The sequence below is a fragment of the Tachysurus fulvidraco genome, chromosome 23, assembly GCF_022655615.1.
Source record: "Tachysurus fulvidraco isolate hzauxx_2018 chromosome 23, HZAU_PFXX_2.0, whole genome shotgun sequence".
Classification (NCBI taxonomy): Eukaryota; Metazoa; Chordata; class Actinopteri; order Siluriformes; family Bagridae; genus Tachysurus; species Tachysurus fulvidraco.
The window spans coordinates 15,998,109-16,024,399 of record NC_062540.1 but is presented as its reverse complement, the minus strand read 5'-3'; the positions used below and the strand labels follow the sequence as shown (position 1 = coordinate 16,024,399).

Below are 26,291 nucleotides of genomic sequence, written 5' to 3'. Positions count from 1 at the left end.
TCGTTACTATAGTGTCTATGTCCTCGTCTATCTCTGCTTGCCTTTGTATTGCATACAGAATTTGTCCATGTGGAAAAGAAACAGATACCCAAAACAAAAATCTAGAATTTCAAATGCATTTTGTGTCACAAAAGACATCACCTGGTGTTGGTGTTTAGTAGACGCCATCTAGTAGGAAGAACAGATTTTGCTGTGCTTCAAGTGTCAGTTGCACACCATCATTTCCTAAGAAGAACTAGCAGTAGATTTGCATGGTCCCAAACAACTTTAGTGCCAGAGATAAATAATGATATAATACATGAGTAGGATAAAGGGAAGTATTTAGCAATTTTTTTTTATGTGTCTATATGCATAAATATATGTGCATAAAAATATGAAAGCAATATTTTTATTCATGAACAGTAAAACCGATAGGAGAATGCTTAGCTACAAAAAATAAGCTGTGTAGCATTTCAGGGTGCAATATTCCTTTACCTTTAACAGTTTATTGTATCTACTGTATATACACGAGCAGTTTGCCATCTTTGTTGATTCCTGGCAGGCTTGTTTTTTACATGTGGGGCATAAAGCTAACCTGTAAAACCCCTAGAGAAAGTGAAGTAGGAATGCATGCTCTTACTGAACGATACTATACAGAATGATCAAGATCTACATGTATACGGTTGGTTACATTAGTGGTATATTAGCTGAAAGATTGTCTTGCAAGTAATATATTTATCCAGTGAATTTTAAGATTTTAACATTCTGTCCCGTGTGCATTTAGTTTGTGCAAAAACAGCAGGCAAGAAAGAACTCCATGTGCCCTCGCCGCTCAGATTTCAAGCAACGTTCGTGAATTTTCCTTATAGAGAACATCTCAAATAGTTCTCTATATGCTGATCTTTAGGAAACGACATATCGAAGATCAGCATATGGAGGGACACTGTGGGAATTTTTGAAATCTTTGAAATCAAAATTTTTCTGTTTAAACAAAAACATATATACTGCCAGTCCTAAGTTTTTGAACCTTGTATATATATATGATCAACAATTCTGACTGAAAATCTATGACTAGGAGATTGAGGAATATATATATATATATATATATATATATATATATATATATATATATATATATATATATATATATATATATATAAGGCTCTAATCAAAACAGAGTATCCTCTTAGACAAATAAGAATCTTATAAATTGACAAACACTTATAAACAGATCCTTTCTCACTCTTAGAATAGCTCATATTTATGTTTTACAGTTAATACTAGCACAGTCTATGTATTTCGTCTATTGGTTTTCTAGATTTAGCCTCCAAGTGTGCCTGCTTTTAATACAACACCCATTAGGATCTGAGCAAACAGTTAATCGGTTCCACAAAGATTTAGCTTTCATTATTCGATTGCTGTGTCTGAATTTAAACTGCATGAAGAATGCAATAAAAAAACTCCAATTGGCCAAAAAGGTTTGACTGGCAGTGTATTTAAACTCATGGTACAATTCAGAAAATGAATTTTGGGACAGGCTACAGCTCCACCACAACCCTGACCAAGACAAAGTGCTTACAGGAGATGAATGATTATGATATGTATAAGCAGTGGCATTAAAAATGATTCTGTAAAAATAAAAATCAAAGTTACACAACTTTACATCAGTTAGCTTGATGCAGATTAGCATCATCATTTCATCTTCAGGCTGTACCACTTAAACTGGATGATCATTGTGTGGATGACTATTAAGGAATAACACACTTTGTGGCACGTGTTATAAGAAAATAATCCACGATCAGGTGGTGTGACAAACAAAGTGGGTTAACGTCCTCTAACGCTGCAGTCTAAAGTCTGTTATTCCTCTTAAACCAACACCTTACACTTTTTTTTTTATTTATTTATTTATTTTTTTACAAAAGTATAGCTAAAATTTATATTAAATGTTATGGTATGTCTGTGAGACAATTAAGTTCCTGTTATCACATGCATTATAGCAGCTATATACAGATGTTTCCACACCAGCCTCTTCTTTTTACTCTGTTCAAGTTAATAATGAAAAAAATAATAATAATAAACAATTAAACAAAAACACAGCTTTATAAGATAACAAGAAACTGGAAACCTTTGTTGAGCACTGTGTAACTATTCCAAGTGCTGTGTAACTATTCATTTACTTAAAAGGTATATAACAGAAAACATAATCATATCAAAAATTATACATTTGATTTTAAGCCACGTTCCTGTGTGCGAGCTGTTATTAAAGGAAAGCTAAAATATCAGAAAGAGCACGTTAATATAAATCTATCATTTAGGTTACAGCAGGAAATACTGACTGAGCTCAAGTAATATAAAATTCAGGAATTTTTCTGATTCAGGAATTAAGCCATGCTGTGGTATAAAGTTGCACAATTCTGCTTAATGGTGCCATTTGAAGCAAGTACTGTACTGTATATGAAGGTTTGAACATGCATTCGTGGAAAGGATTTCGTCTGAGTTAGACTTTTTAGCTGTTGAAACAGGAGCTTGCGTAAATCTTTGCTAAACTATTTGTGTAACACTTTACTATAGTGTACAGTAACTCAAAGATAACATTACGCAGGAACATGACCAATCAACACATTGGCCTAAAACTCAGACTAATGCTCTAATGTTTAGTAGAACAGATTAAGTCATTTCCCTAATTCTTTTCTTCAGAATTGTATCATTGTTCTTTCTGAATAATCACCAATCTAACGACAAGTTGGCTATTAGATATGTAATACTTGGTCATTACTAATTACTACCAAATCATTAAGAAATTGAACAGTATTGTAATGTGTTGTCACTAATCCTTTAAACGGGTTTCTTATTGCTGCAGTATTAGCAGTAATAATTAAAAAAGGTCAACGTATGTAATAATGCCACATTAGCTGTAATAAGTTCTACTTTCTTTTGCCTTTATTATTTATTCAGCAACAAATGTTATATTTACTGTCCAGAGAGGCCATGAATTCTTTATTTTTCTCTGTCCTGTTATTTCAACATCACAATTTAGTTCTATTGTCATATGTACCATACAGTTGTGTAACAGTAAGAATAGCTTCTACAGTTGGACTATCCCTTAAACCTCCATTATTGTTGTTTTTTTTTTTTTTTTTTTTTTTTGGTGTTTTTTTTTTTTTTGGGGGGGGGGGGGGCCGGTTTTGTCATTTAAGATGTGTAAAGTTTATTTATTTATTTCTTAGGAAAGGAAAGTGTGTGGGATTTTGTGTCACATCTGTTCTATAGAGCGGGATCAGATTAAAAAATGCTTTAACTAAAGATCGTAGGTTAGCACATAGGTTTAAAGAGGTTTCATTGGTGCATGATAAAGTAAGGGTTTTCAAACCTTTTTAATCCAGGGATTTTTTTTTATCAGTAAAATAAGTTTACTGACCTCCACTGATCATGGTCCAATTATTCAAATAGTAGGCTCATTATTTAAATGTGTAAAATCATGTGTTGGCTTTTTATTATGTGTTTTTTTCATAATGATCTACATTAAGCCTGGGATATTATAGTACTAATCTCTGCAATTGTTTTCTCATTTAACAAGCACTCTTACAGCCAAAATAATATTTATTCTAGGAAGAAACCCTTCTCATATTCTAGAGATAGGACTCCAGTTTAGTTTCTTATAAATCACTACAGGTTTTCAATAACATTTGTAAAATCCTTTGGTTATCTGATTGAACTGTTGATTTCTCGCTTGCATAATTTGACTGAACAAGGTGCTCCACTAACCCATTCACGGAGGCTCGTCGCCAACTATTTATGCAGATAGTTTTAAAAGTCCTCTGACATAAAACTGGCCTGCATGTCTTCTATCCAAGCAGCTTAGATGGCTGAGACCTAGAAGATTTGCTCTCATCTGTCCTATATATCTGGATGCGTTTGTGGAGTTGCCATGCAGGCACAACCTCTGCCAGAGCCATATTAATGAGGTCTAAACCAAAGATGTGGTGTTATCAGGTCTACCAACAGAGCCAGTCTTTAGAAAAACATCAAACAAAAACTAAAACAATATCACAAAGAAGTTCAATGACACAGAATCCGAAAAAGAACCAGCTATCATTTTTTAATGAGGACTGGTGCCATCAGTGCTCCAAAGTACTGTACCTTGTTGCTAATCACACATTATAACACATATTCAGCAAACAAGTTCCAGGCATTTGCTGACGGATACCGAGAACATGCAGGCCTGTATACAGGGTATATCACTGAGTTTGAGCAGGTGGCCTTATGCCAGCAATTCTGCTTCCCCAGTTGTGCAGTCAGCCAGGGCTGTGATGTCTGTGGCATGGAATTGCATCAGAATGATATAAGGCACATGCTGATGAAGTATCAATGATTAAGTACAAGATATCTAAGAGCTGTTATACAAGCTGGAGTCAGAAAAACTGCAGGTGGAGTATAAGGTGGATCAGCTGAAAGCAGAAGTGTGCTTGCATTATCAATACTTTGGAAGACTGTGCAAGACATACTTGAAGTTAATTGAAGCACAAACCAAGACAGATCCTTTAGCTCAAAAAGTTGCACCAGGAATCCAAAGAAGCTTCTCAGCTCTGTCCAGACAGTATCGACCTCATAAAGAACACAAAACCTGTAAAACCTTATGGATAAATCTCAGACATTTAGACAGTGTATAGACGTCCTACAATTTAGGCTAACTGTTTCTTAATGTGATTTCTGAAAAGGAGAAAAACCTGAACAAATTGCCAACAGAACTCTTCAGCACACTTCTTTCTCTCCTATCTACCAGTGCTGAGTGAGCAGAACAGGATCAGAAAAACACAAGCATTTGACTGGATTTCCTCAGAGCACACTAAATTTCTAATACTTGGTTTAGAGGACCAACTGTCTTGAAGACTCATCCGTGCCTTATCCATCATTCTAACTGAGTCTTGTGTTCTGCACAATACCCTATGCAATGGCTACAATATACTCATGTGAACAATGGACAACTACTACTGTAACAGCATGCCCACAGTGTCTGGATACCTTGGCCACCCATCCTCACCCACTTTGCACAGCAACTCGTAGAGCCACAAGCATCCTGCATTCTACAGTCAATGGTGAGCCTTGTACTAAATACTGGGCTGGCAGTTAACAAAAAAAAAAATAACCGAGCACTGCAATTCACGAGTAAAATGACGGCATCTTTCCTCCCTTTATACTAGTTGAAGTACACCTCAAGTCTTCCTTAGCAAGTCTCTAAAACCACCTGCCTGCCATTTCTAAAGGACTTTTCTAAAGAAATTAGAACAGATCTGGGATGAATTGGGTTTTATTAGGGCCATTTTGGAGGCATTCCACCGCCGTATCTCCTAGCCTTTAGGATAGCCTGGTTAGGAGATCTGTATCATATTTTTAATTTGTTATTCACTGAAGGTACACAACTCAGTACCAGATTTACATGGTGCCTAAACTTCCTTTGCTTGGCCAGTAAATGGTTGCTGGTGATTAAAAAAGATGAGTAAAAATATTAGTAATGCAGGTGATTTCATTACTCACTACAGCCTTGGCCTTGTAGGGTGGATGCTCTAGAGTCAAACCATGATTAACATGTAACTCCATATAAAAAAGTCCAAAGCTGGAATTGTCTACAATTAGAAGAATTATATGTTAATATATTTAAAAAAAAAAATAATAAAATAACCCTAAAGTACAGATTTGATTGTGTACAGTGTGATAACACATATTGTCAAAAATCATACAATTTTACTGCAAACCTGCAAAACATAATTATTATAGAGAAGTTGACTTAAATTAGATTATATTTTAGTTGCCATTGTTTCCATTGTAGTGCCAATCTGTAGTTCTGTAGTTTTTTTTACCAGCATGCATTTACAAGATTCACTCAATTTTTCTTTATGGTGCTTCATGTAATTTAAGCTTACGTTAAAACAATTCAAGTTGCAAAGTACTACTGACAATTGATGACCTCTTTGTATGAACGAAAAAAAAAGGAGTGGCTTTTTGTGTACAAAACAGGTCTTTCTAGCTCCTTCTAAGCTTCTGATATTTCGTGCATATCATTTATTGGAGAACTGGAGACTTCTGCTAATTTAAAGTCAACATAAATAATTCTGAGACAAAGGAAATGACTGAGATCTTATCACTGCTGTATCCTCTCTGTGGTTGTGCTGAATAAATATAGGCTTATGCTTTAATATTGAAGAGCCAGTTGTGTTGGGCAATTTCGGCACATAAATAAATTATAGTGAGCAGGAAGATGGTCTGGGCAAGCAGCAGGGCAGTAGTTGGGCAGGAGGTGATGTGTATGTTTGTGTCTATATGTGTGTGTGTGTGACCAGATCGGCAGTACGGTAAGAGGATGTGGTAGGTGCTCCTCTCTGTGGGAAAATGTGGTGAACCTCTGATGCCAGTGCCAACTTCACTACAGAGAGCAGTGGCAGGTTGGCAGAAATCAGCTGACAGAAGGTTTCACCCAGGAGCTGGGAAAAGCCCTGTGGCTCTCAATCCAACTCTCAGTGTGACCATTCAGACCAGGAGTGACGTGTGTGTGTGTGTGTGTGTGTGTGTGTGTGTGTGTGTGTGTGTGTGTGTGTGTGTGTGTGTGTGTGTGTGTGTGTGTGTGTGTGTGTGTGTGTGTGTGTGTGTGTGTGTGTGTGTGTGTGTGTGTGTGTGTGTGTGTGTGTGTGTGTATGTGTGTGTATGTGTGTGTGTACATGTGTGTGTCTGTATGCATATATGTGCATTATTGTATTTGTGTGTTTGGAAACAAATGTGTACTCACTGGTATTTGAGAAAATGTGTGTGTACTTGTGTATATGTGGTTATGCGTGTATGTTTGTTGGATGTGTATGTGTATTGTATGTGAGTGTTTGAATAGCCCTATTCGGATGGCATGGGTTTCTCAATTTGAGAAAACGTTTTCATCCTATTTACTGTATCTTTTTTCATGGATACATGGTATAATAATAATAATAATAATAATAATAATAATAATAATAATAATAATAATAATAATAATAATAATAATAATTTAATATAATGTCTTTCTATCATTCAAGGCTACAGTACAAACAAATGTATATATTAACAAAACATTATCCTATTGGGGTGAGGGAAGGGAAGATATGTTGGTGAAGAAAGAATTTATTTATAAAGAAGTAAGTGCAGTCATGAAGGTCCTGGGGGATAATCTGCCTTCCCCTGATGTTAGTCTGGTCTTGGGCATGACTAGCAAACCAGTAGTAATTGACCTGAGAGTCTGGGCAGGGGTGTAGGGGTGTAGCAGCTCAGGCAGATAAGGCAGAACAAGACCATGTAATGCTTAGTAAGTGAGAAGTAAGAATTACCTGTATGTAAGTGTAAATAGAAGGGTTTTATGGGTAACGAGTAAGGGTTTAATTTATGGTAGATGGTTTCCATCCATGACTTTATATCATGTAATCATGAATACATTCAGTTAAAGAGGTGGGAGGAAAAGCTTTGGTGGATCTTGTACTGAGATAAATACTAATAATGCTGTCTGTGTAACTCTGAATGCTAAGACCATGTTTGTGGATGATCTGGCTAAGGGGAAGGGGAAGGGGAAGCATATATATAAAAAAAAGGGGGGGGGGGCAGAGGACCGATCCTTGAGGGATACCATATATGCCACTGGCAGTAGAGGATTTTTTTTACTAGTAGTTATAATGTGAAGTTACTAATATAAACTGATGTCATAATATTTTGGCACGAAAATCATTTGTTTTATAGCTTTCCTTGTGATATAAATTTGAATAGGTCCGATCATTATACTATGGTTTACTTTACTTTTGATGGGCTACCAGTGAAGTTTGCTAGATTTGTTTTGGTGAACCTATCCCAATGTATCCTTTAATAGGGACTGCTGTGTGTCAGCACATAGAAAACTAAACACACATAGAAGCATGTACAAGTGGTTGAAAAACATTTTACAACACCAAAGCCCAAATTGCAGAAATATCTTATCACTAAAATGATCACACCAGTAGGAATTTTTGGCTGGAATTTGAGGGGATGACAGAGAAACAAACCAACACTGCGCATCAGGACAAAAATAAGATATCACTGAGTAGCACCTGTAAAGAATCAACGGCCCACGTAGAATAAATCCTATCCGAATAGGGCTCTTAAATGTGTGCTGCAAGGTATCGTGTTGCATCTGTGTATGTGTACGTTGTGCTGCAGTGGCGCGGTCCTGAGTTGTGGAGACGGGGCACGCATGGCTGTGCTAGTTACGGATCGAGGTGGTGCCTTCTGTGTGCCCGGTATGGTGGAGTTCATCCTCATCTTAATATATCCTCATCTCTCCATCCTCCTCCCCCTCAGGGGGCAGCTGCTCCATTCACAGGGGCCGAGAGGGGCTGACCTCTGAGAGATGGACTGAGGGAAGCACTGGAACTTTCCACCACCTGTACTTTAAGCTGAGGATAGAATGCAGTAAGTACATGAGCACACCAGCATAGCCTGATGATGCTGCAGTGCTTTATTTTGCTCAATATTCTATACTCACACAGGCTACAGAAACAAAATGCATTATTGAAACTGAAGAACTGCAACGAAATCAGGTACCTACCCAGGGCTTTGACAGCACTCATTCAATCAATTCCTGTGTCTCAGAGAACTGGGAAAGAAAATATCAGAATGAGAGGCTGGGAGAACAGTAGAATCCTAAAACTTATACAAGAGCTAAATCTACTCCGTTGGTTATCATTCATGAATGCCTCCTTTAAAATATTGCAAATTAGATTTCAAATATCTTGCTTAACCTTTAAAAAAATGCTGATAGCATATTATTTGTAATACTGCATACTCCTAATGCACACTGTTAAATGATGTAATGCTTTAAAGGTAGAGGTGTGCGTAGGACGGTTGCTTTAAATCTGTTCCTGCCTGCCTGCCTGCCTCCACAGTTAGAGGGGTGTAATCCAACACCACTATCTGTAACTCTATCCGTTAAAGCTTTGTATCAGTATTCAGATTTAAACCCAACAGTACACACAGCATACATTCTTTTCTTTGGGTGAAGAAATGCCAGCAGTGTCCATATGGTCAATGATTTCAGGATCGGACAGTTCCTTAATCTCATCTACACCATTTACGTTTATTATTTATCTCAACTACTAACTAGATTTGGAAAGTTTGTCATGAGAAACTTTGATGTTGGCTTTGACAAAGCAAGTATTCGAAAAGGCTGATGATTTTAATGGAGGCGAGTGGACATAAGGATCAGTGTTACGTTTGGAGGCAAGTGGACAGAAAGCTAAGGTGCCAAAACATTTGAAGGCAAGCGGAGACGAGCATGTGACGTCATCCGAATACTCTTGAGGAAGTTCCACACATTGGGCTGAGTGTTTTGATATATGACATGTCAATATTGTAAAAAGCTTTTTGATTTTGCATATTTTGGGGGCGGGGCTGCGGCATAACCGAAAGTCCAGTCGGTACTGCAACTTTGTTCAGAGTATCACCCTAAAGGAGCTGGCCGAGTTTGGTGTAGATAGTTCGAAAGCTTGCTGAGTTATAAGCCTCTAAAGTTTATAATGGGAGTCTATGGGAAAAAAGGCCACTTTGAGACCAGGTACCGGAAGTACCGGAACTCGGATCGCTTAGAAAAGTAATAGCAACAAACTTCTACAACATATCCGTATTTGGTTCATGTGGCTCGAAAGCCCTAGGAGGAGCTACTCTTGACAAATTTTTGTCTAAGCTTAAATAGGAAAACAGAATGTTGGCATCTACAAAGCCAACACAATTAACAAATGCTATAATTTTGTAGAAACTACCAGATGTGTTTTTCAGGCAGTATTTTGTATCCTTTTTTATATGTATTACTGACAAAATAAACAGTAATGAACAATATATTTTGTTAGTATGATCACCTGTTGGCTGGAGTTGCCTGATGGTGGGGTTACCACCTTTTGCTCTATTAGGGGGTTTGCAGGGGCTGAGCATGGCAGGTGAGTTGCACGCCAGTAGACGTCGAGATACTCTGCCAAGTGTTCACATGCATCCTCCAACTGATTCTCATCCAGTATGACATCGAACATTTCCTAAAGTAGAACAAAACCAGAGGAAATAAGCCAAGCCAAAAATGAACAGGAAAAAAGTATATGCGTATAAGTGTAGAATACAGAAAGACCCACTGGTGGACACTGGGTGAGTTTCTCTCCTGCCATCATCTGCACATTTAGGTGCTTGCTTTGAGACTTTCCCCTGGATTTGATGAGTCTTTGGAGAACCTATGGGTGAACATATTGCGTAACTGTTAAAATTCAGTTGTCCTTCGCTGGCTTTCACTGAGTGATTGATTGATCTGTCTTTTACCTTCGGCGATGAAACTTTGACATACACAATGATAGGAGCGAGGGACGTCTTTGACAGTTGTGTTGGGTGGTTAATAGTGTCTGCGTCGAGTACCACCAACTGCAAGGACTTTGCCAGCTCAAAGATCCTCTCTATCTCACTTTGGACCTCGGCTAGAAAACAAAAAGCCAAGGTGAGAATTTAATCAAATAAAAAAGGAGAACATCTAAGGAAAACCTTTAAACGTATAATTTTTTTTTATCCCATTTCAAATTGGTAGTCCAAAGTTATAGAATGTCCCTTACCTAAGCTGGAGCGTGTGTTGGATCTCTCCACAATGGCTTTCTTATTGAGCACAGACCTTTTGGCCAGAGACAGATCTGCAGTCACTCGTGTGATAGAGATTCTACAAAGAAAACACAAAAACAAGGAGTCTTTCTATTGGCCACCTCAGCTCAGAATCAAAAATATCAATTGTATTGTTGTTAGAACCTTCAGACTGACATGAAGAGAAACTAATGGTGCTGTGGAGTGCGCCTGGAAGCAATGATCCAAATAAAACCAATAAATGTAATGACATCTTGCCCATAAAATGTTAATCTCACCTTCCATCAAACCTGTGTTTTAGGAAGTCAAACAGTGCTTTCTGCATCATGTCTGTCACCTACAGAGGAGGAGAAAAGACAGTTTTTGATATAGTTCACCTTTAATTTTCATCGTAATGTTTTGTACATTGTAACATAGTGGATTTAATTTTCTAAAGAGACTTAATTTGATATTAATGTGAAACAGCTACTCTGGTGGTGCCAATCAATCTACAATCTTTTTTGGTGGCTGCAGCAGTGTGCTTCATTTTATTTATTTGTTTCTTTGTTTATCTATCTATCTATCTATCTATCTATCTATCTATCTATCTATCTATCTATCTATCTATCTATCTATCTATCTATCTATCTATCTATCTATCTATCTATCTATCTATTTGTTTGTTTGTTTGTTTATTTGTTTATATTTTTTCACTTCATGAACTATTGTGAATTTTCATTATGCATTCAAATTCAAATTCATACTAGGGGTGGCCACAGGGGTGGCCAGAGTTTATACAGCCGCGGCCACCACTGGCCATCCCTTGGGGGTGCCCCTGATATCCGTATCCTGACCATAAAGCTGTAAAAGATGGATCCCAATTGAATACTGCTCAAAAAAGATAACGGTGGTCAAAAAAATAGGAACAACTGCAAAACTGCACATTCACGTTTCCTAATCAGCCGATTGAGTTTCAGCTGTTCAATCAAAAAAAAAATTGTGCAGATACAGGTCAGATAAAGTTACATCAAATGTCATCTAATTGGAAACTACCTGGAATTTCATAGACAACAGTCTCTTGATGTTACACAGAAATGGTGCTAAAAACATTGAGTTGAGGGTCTGCAGGCTGAAACACCATTTTGATAACAGAGATCAGAAACAGAGGAGAACGACCAGACTTGTCTTCACAGGATGTCTATAGTAAATCAGATAAGCACTCTTTGAAACTATGGTGTGAAGAAAAATATCTCAGAATGCACAAAATATCAAATATTCATTTGGTCGAGCTACAACAGCAGTAGGCCACATCAGATTCCAATCTTGTCAACTGAGAGAAAGAATCCAAGGCTGGGGCACAAACTCTACAGCTAAAGACTAGACAAAGACCAGAGTCAAACCTGGTGTGAAGCTATGCTGTTGTATCCCATCAGCCTCAATTTTTGATGTTTTGTGCATGCTGAGATGATTTCCTGTGCACCACGTTTGTAAAGAGTGATTATATGAGCAACAGTTTGCTTCCTGCCAGCTCGAACCGTTCTGACCATTTTCTTCCCAAAGAGATTTTTCTCACCGCTCAGACATGGTTATTTTCCCTGCACAATTCTCTGTAAACTATAGTCTACTACAAGGTAGAGAGAACAGTGACTCTCTCTACTGCCAGCTTGAAAAATTAACTTCAGCTTGAAATAGACTGTGATTGATATATTTTTTGTCCGTTAACAGATATACATAATTATAGGAATAGACTTTTAAATGGACGTTTGTAATATGCTACAATATTTAACTCTAAACTAAAGCAAGCAACAATTTTATCCCTTTCCAATTCATAAAGTGTCTCAGAAATTACTTTTTTTTAATACAGATGACATTTGTGCTGAAATACCAAGCAGGTATATAATTATTACTTCTTATATGAGGGAACTGCATTTCTGGTACCTCATAGCCTTTCAGTGAGGGTCCGACCAGCACAACCGGCCTCATGGAGGGTACAACATCATATGGTGGAACGTGCTCTGTCTGAAACACACACACACACACACACACACACACACACACACACACACACACACACACACACACACACACACACACACACACACACACACACACACACAGAGCATCTGTTTGATGCCTGATAGAGTACTGTTGTGTACTGGCTGTGTTCCAGTACCCTTGCTGACTTCCACTTGCCATTAACACCCCAGGGACTCTAAATCCATGACTGTTTTTTAATTAGCTAAATGTTGTGAGCACTCAATATGTTTGTACAAAGTATTAATACAGTAGTTGGCGACGTTCCACCATCTACTTGTTCTTTGCCAGAATTCGTTTTTTCCCTTTATTTCTTTTTTCTGGGTGGCTCTAATCCTAGGTAAAGCTTGCATTAGACTGCCAGAGCATTACTAGTACAATTACCAAATGATCAGTTTCATTGAGTGTGACCAAATTAGTAATTGTAATGTAACCTTGTTGGGTTTCAGTAGATTTGTTGCACAATTTATCAGAAGATTTTCAGCACTTATTCAATATTACTATGCGACAAATGTTTGTACACTAACATACTAACTCTTTTTGTTCTCTTTGCACATTGTATTGTTCTGACATGGAAAATACTCAATTCAAGCCAATTTGAGTTAGATATCCTACACAGGGATAAACTTGTACATAAAAACATGCTGCTGTAATCCTAAAGACTGTCCTGTGCTCATCGCAGCATTCTTATACTTAATACACTTACACTGAGTCTCCCTTAAACAGAATTTGTGTCACCGAGAAGAGCCTGGTGTTCTTCATGTCATGTTGAGGAGTTTTCCTTCCCACTCTCTCCCCTGACATGATTATTACGGATATAAATATCCAGTTTTTTAAAAAGGCTAAATGAAAACATTAAAACCTTTCATTTGTTTATTAACTGTGTTGAACAATTACCGTTCCACTGCTCGTGTTAGTCTATTTAGTTCTGCTTGAGAGGCCTGAAAAGGAATCTCTGACAAGAGATGTCAATCAAGTGCGCTTATTAGCTCTCATCCAACTAATTAGCTAATTAGTTATCATGATAATGATGATGATGATGATGATGATGATGATGATGATAGTGTGTGTGTGTGTGTGTGTGTGTGAGAGCAAGGGAAGTACTACAGAATGCATTGCTGGAGTAGAAGTTGCTAAGTTTGAGAAGGCCTGGCAGAACGGATACACAGAAAGGGAAGTCAACATTCCCAGTTCGATTAATGTGCTGTGGAGGAAGGAAATGTGAGGGTGCAATATGAATAGAGCAACGTACCTGCTTTTGCTTCTGTTTTGCTTTTTGAGGGCAAGAAAAGATTCAAGAACAGACATGGTCAAAGGCTGTGTTAATAATGTGTTAATTAGACAGATATATTCTGAATTCTAAATGAAGCATTCTTACCAGATGATGGAGGAGTTGACCTCCAGCCTCCTGACTGTGCATTCCCTCCTGCTTTCCTACAGAAAGTACAAAAACAAGGATACAATAGACCCACAAGATTAGAGTGTTATATCTAAAAACTTCGAACACATCCAGCTTCTAACATTTCTAACTTCCTAACACATCCAGGGGAAAACTATTGCATGTTGTGTTACTCTCAGTTCAGGACTCCTAGCTACTTATAAGGTGCTGATGTGTAACACGTTCATCCAGACCGACCTCTGTGCGGCTTTCAGCTCCTGTTTGATACGCATAGCTTCCAGTTTGGCTGGACTCGGGATGAAGCTGATGTCAGCCCCTTCCTTTACCAGCCGTCCGATCCACCAGTCATTATTGTACTTCTGCATGAAGTGAAAACACAGCAGTCATTTACCATCAAACAAAAGTCCATATAAAGGTCCATATAAAGTATGCACAGTCAGAAACAATCTATTTAAGAGCAAAGGATTATGATGAGGTGTTAGGAGTTTTACAGGAACTGAACAAGGCAAGAAAGAGAAGGTGAATGAAAGAGAAGTGAATGCAACAGTGTAAGCAAATGTAAGAAAATGTTCATCAAAAAGGTTGCGTCTGCCTCAGTCTTATACGATTTATAGTCATACACCACATGTATTATACAAAATCTAGACCTTTGTAATGATGTGTGTGACCGATGTTTTAGTAGAATAGTGATAAGAATAATGCATGAAACCAAACCTTTGTATTCTGTCCCTTTTTCTCAATATAGATATATTTCTGTACATTTATAAAAATATTTACAGTATATATGATAAATGTTGCTTTATTTATTTATTTATTTATTCATTCATTTGTTTCTAATTGTGTTTGAACCTTTTATTTTTTTTAATACTTTAAAAAGAAATCGATTAATACATCAGTTAATTAATTTAATAAGTGTTTAAAAAAATGATCAAGAAATAAAAGATTAATTGATGTAACATTTGTATGTTGTGTTTACATTTGATGATAATTGATAACATGATGATGATAATTATGGTTATGATTATTATTAACGTTGTTATTTGTCTGCATCCCATAATCCCACCATTATTTTGCTGATTTAAAAAAAAACACCCACCTCTTTGATGTGGAGAAAGTCTTTGGCTTCAAAGTTGATGGCAGCGCCCTGCACAGGACAGTCCTCATCGAGAGCTCCACAGTAACTCACATTAGTTTTCACTGCAAAAGCCACAGGTTTGGACTGTAAAGAAGAGGAGAACAAGCTACCTGAGTAAAGGAGCAACCAGATGACAGTGTAATACAGCAGGAAGAAAGAAGAAGAGAGGATAAAGAGATGATGAGAGGATGAGAGCTCACCTTGGCTCTTTCGAGCTGCAGCACGGCCTGGCGCTCGGCTTCCCGCCGAGACGCCTCCTTATCCTCCTCCAGGGACAGGTCGGAGTCCGAGGGTCTACTCGTGTAGGAATCAGCCGAACCCTACCAGAGAGAGAAAGAAAGAAGGAAAGAGAAAGAAATGTGCAGAGGATTGACAAAATGGAAGCAAACAAAAGAGGAAAAGAGGAGGTGGAAAGAGAAAAGAAAGTGATGGAGAAAGAGTAAAGTGAGAGACCATGAAAACAAGAACAAGAGATATGAGCAAAGACAGAAAGACAGAGAAAACGGGTGGGAGGGAGAAATGTTTTAATACTCCTGTGTTTCTAGAATTTACTAGCAAAATCCTGGAATACTGTCCCTAAATCCTTCAATACTGTTCCTAAATCCTCAGATACTGTTCCTAAATCCTGGAATACAGTTCCCAAATCTTTGAATATTGTTCCTAAATCCTCAGATACTGTTCCTAATTCCTTCAATACTGTCTCTAAATCCTTGTTTATTGTTCCCAAATTCTTTAATACTGTTTCTAAATCCTCAAATACTGTTTCTAAATCCTTGTATACTGTTCCTAAATCCTTCAATACCGTTCCTAAATCCTTCAATATCGTTCCTAAATCCTGGAATACTGTGTGTAGAATGTTAGGACTACCCTATATACCGTACATCCAGATTATATACAATATCTGGTCTACTTTTAGCTCTCTACCACAGCAATTTGACATTAGAATGGTTTTATGTGAACTGTTAAATTGTAAAAAGAATCCTTGCTTTATTTGTGATCGTTTAAGTTGTTTACATTCACTAACCAAGCACTTTATTAGGAACACTGTACTAATCCCAGGAGGGCCTGGATTTCACTAAATATCTTTCCTTTTAAGATTCTGCTCCTTGTTGATATGATTGTATCACACAATCGGTGCAGATTTTTTTAGATTCACTTTCATGCTGTGAATCTTCCATTGTACCAAATCCCAGAGATGATCTACTGGATTTAGATCTGGTGATTGGAAGGCTACTGAAGAAAACTGAACTCATTGTGATGTTCCTGAAACCAGGTTTGCTTTGTGGCATGGTGCATCATGCTGGACGCAGCCTTTAGAACAGGGGTGGCCAACCAGTCAGAGACCAAGAGCCACATTTTTTACTGTGTTACCGCAAAGAGCCACATCATACACATGGGCACACATGAACATCACCTTTTTTCCCCTGCCATTTTAAGAGCAAACTTGACACAAATTGTTTACTCAAATGATTTTGCTCCTACTGGGAAACTTTGAAGTATTTTCATTCCACACACATGCGCGTCTGACAAAAATACCGTATCGAACTCAAGCGAAGCGAACACTTATTTATTACTTAATATATTACGTATATTAAAAAGACACAAATACAAACTTCGGTATGAACTTAAGAGCCGCATGTAACCGGGTAAAGAGCCGCATGTGGCTCGAAAACCCTGAGTTGGCCACCCCTGCTTTAGAAGATGGTAAATTGTGGCCATGAAGGGTTATGTAATGAATGATTGGTATTAAAAGCCCCAATGTGTGAAAAGAAATCACACAATCTTTACACCATTTCACCACCTCCACAAGCCAGGACTGTTGATCCAAGGCAGGTCAGGTCCATGGATTCATGCTGTTAGTGCCAAATTCTGATCCAACCATATATGAGCCACAGCAGTAAACAAGATTCATAAGACTAGTCCACGTTTAAGTCTTCAGCTGTCCAGTTTGGTGATCTTAAACGTCCTCCTGCTGTTGTAGCACATCCACCTTATGGTTTGATCTGTTGTGGATTTTTGAGATGCTTTCCTGCTCAACACAGTTGTACAGAGTGTTTATGTGAATTACTCCAGCCTTTCTGTCAGCTGAAATCTGGCCATTCTACATTGACTTCTCACATAAACAAGACATTTCTGTCTGCAGAGCTGCCACTACATTGATTTTTTTTCTTTACTGCACCATTCTGAGTAAACTCTACAGTCTGCTGTGGGTGAAATTCTCGTGAAGATCTACAGTTATAGAAATACTCAAACCAGATCATCTCGCAGCTACAATCATGCCACGTTCAAAATCACTAAGATCCCATTTTTTCCCCCTGTTCTCATGGTTGATGTGAACATTATCTGTATAATGCATCTGCATATATGTACTGTATGCATTGCACTACTGCTACATGAGTGGCTGATTAGATGAATACATGAACGAGCCGGTGCAGAGGCGTTCCTTATAATACATAAAGTGCCGAAATGAGAACATATTAAAACATGTAAATATTGTCTGACATCAGAACTATTATCAGAGCTGCTCTTTAAAATGCTGAAATCAACACCTTTTCTAGCAGTCAGAATGAAGAATTTAATAGCGATGAGGTAGAAAATTGCATCTAATTTGATCCTGTTAAAATAAAATTTGTATGCAAATTTAGTCTTTGCTTTGAATACAGAGTACACTCATAAACACAGAATTAAAATAAAATAGCCTCATACTAGATCATATATTTTCCACAATACCCAACTTAGGTTTGGATCTGACTTTATATCAAAATCCTTTTATCCCGTGTCGCCCTGAAAACCACGGTTCCACATTTAAGTACATTTTTTCTGGATAGCTCTTCCTAATATCATGTAAAGCGAAGGTTTTTTCTCACCACTGTCGCTGTCGGCTCACGGATTATACGTCTAAGCCTCGGCTTTCTGCAAAGCTGCTTTGTGACGGATTCTAAAATCGCTATACTAATGAAACTGAACTGAGCAGGGAAACCGTACTTCTTTACTTTCGTAGAGGTAGAGCTTGAAGTACGGACACAAACAACCTTAACTGATTTATATAACTGTAAGAATAGCAACGCTAATCAGGCCGGGTTGGGAAGCACTCTAATGTAATGTATTATTGATGACGTGTCAGTGAGGATGACAAACTGCCTGGACGAACAAATTCTGTATTCTCTCTCGTCCTAATCTACAGTGACTTTGCACATTACTCTGCTTTCAATGTATAGCTCGTAGACGCATATTCTTAGTGGAAGACACTTCAGCGATTAAAAATAATGAAAGATGTTGTTGAGGTCGATATTTAAAGGTGATAAAGACCTATAATCATTTTCAAGATAACATAAAGCACAGTATTATCGAGCAATGGATCGGATTTTTTTCACCACCTACAATACGACGTTAGTTTCCTCTTTACATCCAAACAGACTCGTTTCTTGTCTCTTTTCAGTTGTGGAGAATATTAAGGCTTGTTCATGTTTTCATTGCAAAATATAAAATCACTCATTTAACTGTTTTTCTGGAGGCGAAAAAATTTAGGGGGTTGTGTCCATGTCCAGCATTGAGTGTCTTCATCATGTCACACTCGACAGTTGGAGTCATATAAAAGTAGACACTCAGGGCTTTAAGAATTTATAGTTTATATAATTTTTTTTTGTTTTTACCCATCCTACTAGAGGAAATAATTTCATAGAAAAGGTCCTATAAGTATATATGGTGCACTGTTTTTTTTATACATACACACACGGAAAAAAAACAAACACACACACCAGTGTACAATAATGGCAAAATCTGGCCTTTTTTCTTTTTGCAAAAAAAATCTGATATTTATAAAGAATATTAAAATGCAGCACATACTAACTCATATTAAACACATTACTTACATTACATTTTTAAATGCCATTTTCCCCCATTCATTTTAAATGTACAGACTTATACAATACAAATAATTTTGTAATAGACATTTTAAATTAGTGTCCTTTACAAATAAACCTGTTTCAAAAAAATCGCGTATGAATCTAACTTTTTTAGAGCAGCCAGATCTGATAATTCTGTGCTTAAAATAGAAAATCTTCATTTTAACCCTGTTTCCTATTTCCTATACTGCTGATTATTAAAATAAACTCATTTATACTGAACAGTGAAATGTATGTTTTTGTAGATTCCATGATGGAAAAATTCAGTTCAATTCGATTCAAATTTATTTGTATAATGCTTTTAACAATTGACAATGTCTCAAAGCAGCTGAACATTAACATAAAACAAAAGGTTAATAGAAAGATTAATATAATACAAAAAATCAAGATTAATATTAGATGTATTTAAATGTGTTTGTATTTATCCCCAATGAGCAAGTCTGAGGTGACTCAGGTGACTGTGGTGAGGAAAAACTTCCTAGAATCGTAATGGAAGAAACCTTGAGAGGAACCAGACTCAAGGATGAACCTCATACCCATATGGGTGACAGCGGAGGTGTGATTATTATTATTAATCAAATTATGAGTCAAATTGATGAAGAGATTGTTGTCCTCTAAGACCACATGGAGTTGGCGTCTCCTCTTTAATATAGCAGAGTCCAACTAGAGCTGGTAAATCTTTAGATGCCTCAGGATCCTTACAGAGTCAGCCTCATCTCAGTGGAGGTCCAAAATCTTCATGGTACGGAAGACAATCGGAAACTATTTATTTATTTATTTATTTTTTGATAAGTAGCACCCAGTAGAATCCGTTGATAACTGAATAAACTTTGAAAGAATATTTGAGATAAGTAGAGATGAGATAGTCGGTGTGTCTCACGGGTCCAGATAAATCCCTTTTCATTAATCATACAGTGCACAGATACACATGAGCATCCTGTTAAACCTTGGCCACACTGTATCCTGGTTGACTTGTGTGTACTCAGCAGAGTTCCTCTGCCTTGTGACGCTCCCGAAAGACCCGCAGAACACAAAGGTGTACGATTCCTTACAAAGCAAGCAGCAGCAGCAGCATCACCCACATATCATTCCTAAATATAGCGCCCTAACAGCTGCAGCTATTTCTCCGCCTGCTTCTGCTGCTTCCACCTCTCTCTTCCTCCTACTGTTTTACTCTCCACTTTCTCTTCTCTTAACTTCCCAAAAATCCCCTTTGTTACTCCTTGCAGGCTGTGGATATCAGTAAAATATTATAAACAGCTCAGGTGCCTGAGACGATGTGTAATTATCTTGATTATTATAGATTCTTATGTCACGCTGTGCCAATCTCAGTCGTCATCGGGCATCAAGGCAGGATACACCCTGGACGGAGTGCCAACCCATCGCAGGGCACACACACACTACGGACAATTTTCCAGAGATGCCAATCAACCTACCATGCATGTCTTTGGACCCCCGAGGGGAGAACATTCAAACTCCACACACACAAGGCGGAGCGGGAATCGAACCCCGACCCTGGAGGTGTGAGGCGAACGTGCTAAACACTAAGCCACCGTGCCCCCCAGATTCTTATGTAAGATTAAAAATATATATAACTTCATCCAAATTTTCAGTAGATCATCAGAAGAAAAAAAATCAACTTTGTTTTTCTTATTTTCTTCATATTGATTCACTTCGATCCAAACCCCTTGTCATGATTATACTGAATCGGTGCATAACCCATTAGCCCATTTGTATCACGTGATCTTGTCACGTGTGAATCGGAGTACTCACACCTGTTCTGTGAGTTTTTTGTGTAATTCTATTGATGCCACGTGTTGTTTGTCACTTCGCCTGTCTGTATTTTTTGCTGTTTTGAATTATACTCTCTGTTTTGCTTTTGCTTTGCCTCGTACAAAATTAAAGTCTGATTTGAGTTCTCCAATCTGATTGGTCAGAAGTGATGACTTATTTTCTAAGGCATCCTGGCTCAGATGCAAGGTTTATATCATTTCTATAACAGAAATTTGAGCATGTTTTACATGCAGCATGAATGCACTAAACAATATGTGGAGTCTCCGGTGTCAGGGCTTTTTACCTGTACTTTAATGTTTCCTAAAGGGTGGAGACATTTGTGGATTCTTAGGTACATGTTTTATTAGACTCAAGAGAAAGAATGAAAAACAGACAGATGACTGAGCAAATTTTTATAACTCCTATAGTGTAAGTTAGAAAGCAACACTAACTTCCACAACATTAAATGTAACAACAGTATAAACAAGACAAAATGTAATTTAGATGTATGACATTTGGTAGATGTCTGTTTTCAGCGTGCCTTACATTTTACTTTTGTTTCATACAACTGAGCAATTGAAGGTTAAGGGCCTTGCTAAGGGACCCTGTAGTGGGAACTTGATGGCCGTGGGATTTGAACTAACAACCTACTGATTATTAGACTGACCACCATCCCAACCAAAAAGTTTTTTTTATTGCTGGTGCAATATATTTTTTCCCACATCTCAAATAAGCAGAAATTAATTACATAAATTTAGTTTAAGAGAAAGATCAAATTAGAATAGGATTCAGATTTAGGCTAAGAAAAATGAAGTGCATAAAAACAAAACATGTGAAAGAAAAATAGAACAAAGACAAAGCATAGAAAAAAGGGAAAACATAATTCACACAGTTCATTGTGTCAGTTGTATCACACTCCCTGTGTTCCATAAACCTTTACGCTGTAGCACAGTGAACGTTCGTGATCTGGTTTACAGGAAAGATAACATAGAATCAGTCCCAAGAATAAAGTGCAGTAGGACCTAATAAAATCCTAATAAAAAGCAAACCAAAAGACAATTATCTTCCGTGGAGTAAGATGCTTTAATAACAGCAATCTGAGTCTAATTTAGTGCAGTAGTGAATGTCTCCAGTTTGTTTGTAGTGCCTTGAGTGCTAACCGCTTTGGGCACAGAGTTTCAGAAACTGAACTAAAAATACACGTCCAGTAGCGTCTGGAAATGTCCATGTGTTACAGATATCTAAGAAGTAAACAAGACTTCCAACAGAGATTCCCAAAATTCACTGCAGTGCAGAAATCATCACTGAATGTTATAGTGAGAATTATATTGAGCTCTCTGTCTCTGTCTCTGTCTCTCTCTCTCTCTCTCTCTCTCTCTCTCTCTCTCTCTCTCTCTCTCTCTCTCTCTCTCTCTCTGTCTCTCTCTCTCTCTCTCTCTCGCTCGCTCTCTCTCTGTCTTTCTACTAAGTAATCTGATCTTAACCTTACAATGCTTTTTTGGAAACTGGGCCACTAAGATTGCTAATGTATCTAATCACATTTGTGCCAAAACTATTTATAAAAAGTGCTGTGATTTCGATACGGCTGTTCTTTTCATGATGCAGTACTGCAGTACGGCGGCCTGCGATATGAACATTCTAGATCAGTAAAATGCTATTTTTGTCCATATCATGCAGACCTACATTTGATCTATTCATACCTTAACCTCCAATGTGCTCAAGTACAGAGCCAGAGCAATAAAATATTACACGCAAAACGATACGATCCTAGATCAGATCTTGTTTTAATAAGCTGAACTTAAGTACGGTTCTAAAGACAAATTTAAACTTTAAACTGTGTTGGAAAAAAATAGTGGTTTAAAGCAAGATGTGTACATACAACTGACAGTTTTATTCATTTTGTCAATCATTTTGCCAAATTAGAATATGTCTTCTTTGAAACTGTGCAAATCTGAAAAGCACTACTTAAAAATTACAGAAAAATGTCAACAAGTAACCACAAAACTCTCTAAAACTAAACACCATTAAAGAAGGCTTTAAACTCTACGTACTACACAATCACGTCATGTCTCATACACCTGAAAATCTCCTCATATATACACTATATGGTCAAAAGTTTATGGACATCTGACCATAACACATTTAGCACATACCCTAATCCAAAGTGACTTACATTTATCTCATTTATACAGCTGAGCAATTGACACTTAAGATCCTTGCTCAGGGTCACAGGAGAGGCAGCTTGTTGGCCCGGGGAGTCAAGCTCATGACCTTTCAAGCACCACCTTAGCTACAACTTCCTCCAAATGCAGATCTTCCACAAACTGTTGCCACATAGTTCAAAGCACACAATTGTACAGAATGTCTTTGTATCTTGTAGCATTACAATTTCCCTTCACTGGAACTAAGAAGCCCAAACCTGTTCCAGCATGACAATGCTCCTATACACAAAGTGAAGAGACTTGAAGACAAGGTTTTAGCAGTGTCCTGCTCAGAGCCAAATGAACACCTTTGGAATGAACCGGAACACTGACTGCACCCCAGATCTCCTCACCTAACACCAAAGCCTGATCTCACTAATGCTCTTGTAGCTGAATGAACACAAATCCCCACACCCACAATCCTAGTAGAAAGCCTTCCCCGAAGAGTGGAGGTTCAATCAGCACATACAAGTGTGATGGTCAGGTGTCCATACACTGTATTTTTAAAACCAACTGTTCTCTATATCAGTCTCAGATCTACTTTCATATATTTTTACAGATTTCTTTTCTAAAATGTTGACTATTGTCAGATTTATTTTAAACTTAATTCTGGAAATGGCTTAAGATACTTTTTATAAGAGAGCAATAGTATTTATAAGCCATTATAAGCCGTTCATTTTTCACAGTGAATTTTATTTTCATTGTTTAATTTTTTTAATTAAGAAAAAAAGGGCATTTTATAAAGGGGAAAAACAAAGACTGATCGTATTGTATTGATATAAACTATTTTGCCCTGCGATGGGTTGGCACTCCGTACAGGGTGTATCCTGCCTTGATGCCCGATGATGCCTGAGATAGGCACAGGCTCCCCGTGACCCGAGGTAGTTCAGATAAGCGGTAGAAAATGAATGAATGAATGAATGAATTAACTATTTTACAAAATGTCACTATGCACCTGTAGGTTCTTCTTTTAAGTTCAACTCCATTAGCGGCACCAGTGGAGTTAAATAAAGCCAGTGGCAAGAGAAAGAGATATAGTCATATTACCAAAATCCTGATCAGAGCAGAAAGGGGTATTAGTACATTTTGTATAACCCCATAATATAAGTGTAATAATGTAAGCAGAAAGCACACAATGTCCAAACAAGCACTTTAAAATAAAGCAGTATCTGAGAACACACACACACACACACACACACACACACACACACACATACACAAACACTAGCCCACTGTATTCCATACACATACGCTATGCATTAACGGCCGACCTTTTTTCAGATGACCCGCCAGACTCAGCATTTAGCCGCACAAGTGTGCGATCGATACCGTAATGCAATCCCTTAAAAGACACACAGCACAGCACGGTGCTGCAACTTCATCCGCTAAAAGTGCTTCCATAACTGCTGCATTTCACCCATTATACATCTGCACACTGCGTTCAGCCTTTTTCCCAGACACAGCCAGCAGATGTACTGAAACTCACACAGAGCAGAAAAATCGGGGAACAACGGATGCAATCAAAGCATTCGTGATCGTTCATGATCTGATTCAGGTGGTGTGATGGAAGCACGTTTTTCATAAGTGTCATAAAAAACGTATTGGACTTTCCAGTAGGATGGAACAGACCTGGATGTCATGCTGCAATACACAACCAGCCAAGCAAGCGGCGAAGAAAAATAGTCAACCGTTCTGATTTCACATCCAGCCACTCAACCACTTTTTCATTCAGAATCTGCTAGAGGTAGATGCTAGTGCTACATGATGTTCATTCTGAATTACACCAAAAAGGAAGCATTAGATAATCGAGAACAAACACTACTCTAACTCGGTACAAAACTCAATGTTTTTTTTACAGCCCCCAAAATTCCGCTAAACCTCCGTACACTGTAGCTAGTGCCATTCCAGAACCTTAGAGAAAAAATGTGCAGCTATCAGTAATGTGTAACATCTACTGATGAAGATGTCTGATCTTTTTTGGGATGAAAACATTTTCACAATGAAGCACGATATTCGGGTATACATTAGTGTGCTTCAATTCTTCAACCTGATTGATTACTTGGAACAAAACGATCTATTTTATGTCTTTAATTAATGTTGGCTATGAATTCAAAGTGATAGATCAGTCGTATTGCTTAAACATCATCTTGTATAATTAATCATGCACTTGCAGGAACAAGATTTTAAAAAGTGAATGCATGCAAAAATATCTTTTGCAGAACTGGAATTGATAGACTTCAGAATGGCAGAGAAAAAGAAAACCACAGAATACATGTTTATATGTATGTGTGTGTTAGAGAGAAAGGAAGAGAGGGAGGGAGAGAGCGAGGGAGAGTAACAGGAGATACAGCAAAAAAAGAAAGGGATTGTGAGAAAGAGAGAGGCCCGTACCTTGGCGCTGAGAAGCGCTGCACTAGAATCAGATGCCGACATGCCTCTACAAACAGCCTCTGCCTCGCCTCCATGGCTCAGAGGCAGACAGCGCTGGAGGCTGGGAACTGTTCTCCATAACCAGCGGCAGGAGACAGGAGGAGAGGAGACAAGAAGAGACGAGAATAGAGGATAGCAGCACGGCTGAGGATCTGATGCTAGCGAGAACTCTCTGCACAGTGCCTATATGAAATTGATGCCCGACTGCAGCAGTGGAGCTGAGTCGAGCCGAGCGAGCGCGCACACACATACACCCTCCCACTGCTGCTGCTTTCTGCCGCCTCTGCTCTGTGTCTCCTCACACAAGCAGCACACAGGCTTTGTCTTGTCCTGCTCCTCAAACTGGCACTGAAGCCACCTGAGATGGAGGAGGAAGATTGGATTCTAAGAGAAGAAGATTGGGGTTGGTGCATGGGATCCCGGAGAGATGTTCTTGACTTCATCCAGATTGAAAAAAGATTACATACTTGAGTAAAAACTCCATTTTGTTGTATCCTCACATCTTTTTATTGAATCTTAGAAAATAATATGATACAAGTATAGTTGTTTTATGTGGGCTGTTTTGTTGAGCACAAATTTGTAGCTTAGATCATTTTTGTTATAATTAAATTCAATTTATTTCAGCGACTCACTTGTGTTGAGAAACTTTCTTTGCTCTATTTATTTCTCTTTCGATTGCATAAGTATTGAATGAACTGTTTCTTCTGTGCTACAGAAAAGCTTGAAACAGAAAGTGAAAAAAAAAACATCCAGCCATCATCATCATCATCATCATCATCATCATCATCATCATCATCATCATATGTATC

At 37.9% G+C, this 26,291-nt stretch overlaps 1 protein-coding gene across 1 annotated transcript; it reads right to left on the bottom strand.

Moving 5' to 3' along the window:
- Positions 1-1,144: 1,144 nt before the first annotated feature.
- On the bottom strand, positions 1,145-25,788 carry cacnb3b (calcium channel, voltage-dependent, beta 3b). The gene is made up of 14 exons (XM_047807517.1): positions 25,444-25,788; positions 15,374-15,493; positions 15,135-15,257; positions 14,276-14,397; positions 14,018-14,073; positions 13,892-13,911; positions 12,544-12,624; positions 10,905-10,963; positions 10,605-10,705; positions 10,321-10,472; positions 10,140-10,235; positions 9,876-10,046; positions 8,570-8,617; positions 1,145-8,417 (listed from the first exon to the last, which is right to left on the bottom strand). The coding sequence occupies exons 1-13, from the start codon at positions 25,483-25,485 to the stop codon at positions 8,588-8,590; spliced, it is 1,173 nt and encodes a 390-aa protein (XP_047663473.1). The 5' UTR covers positions 25,486-25,788; the 3' UTR covers positions 1,145-8,417; positions 8,570-8,587.
- Between the last annotated feature and the right edge of the window lie 503 nt (positions 25,789-26,291).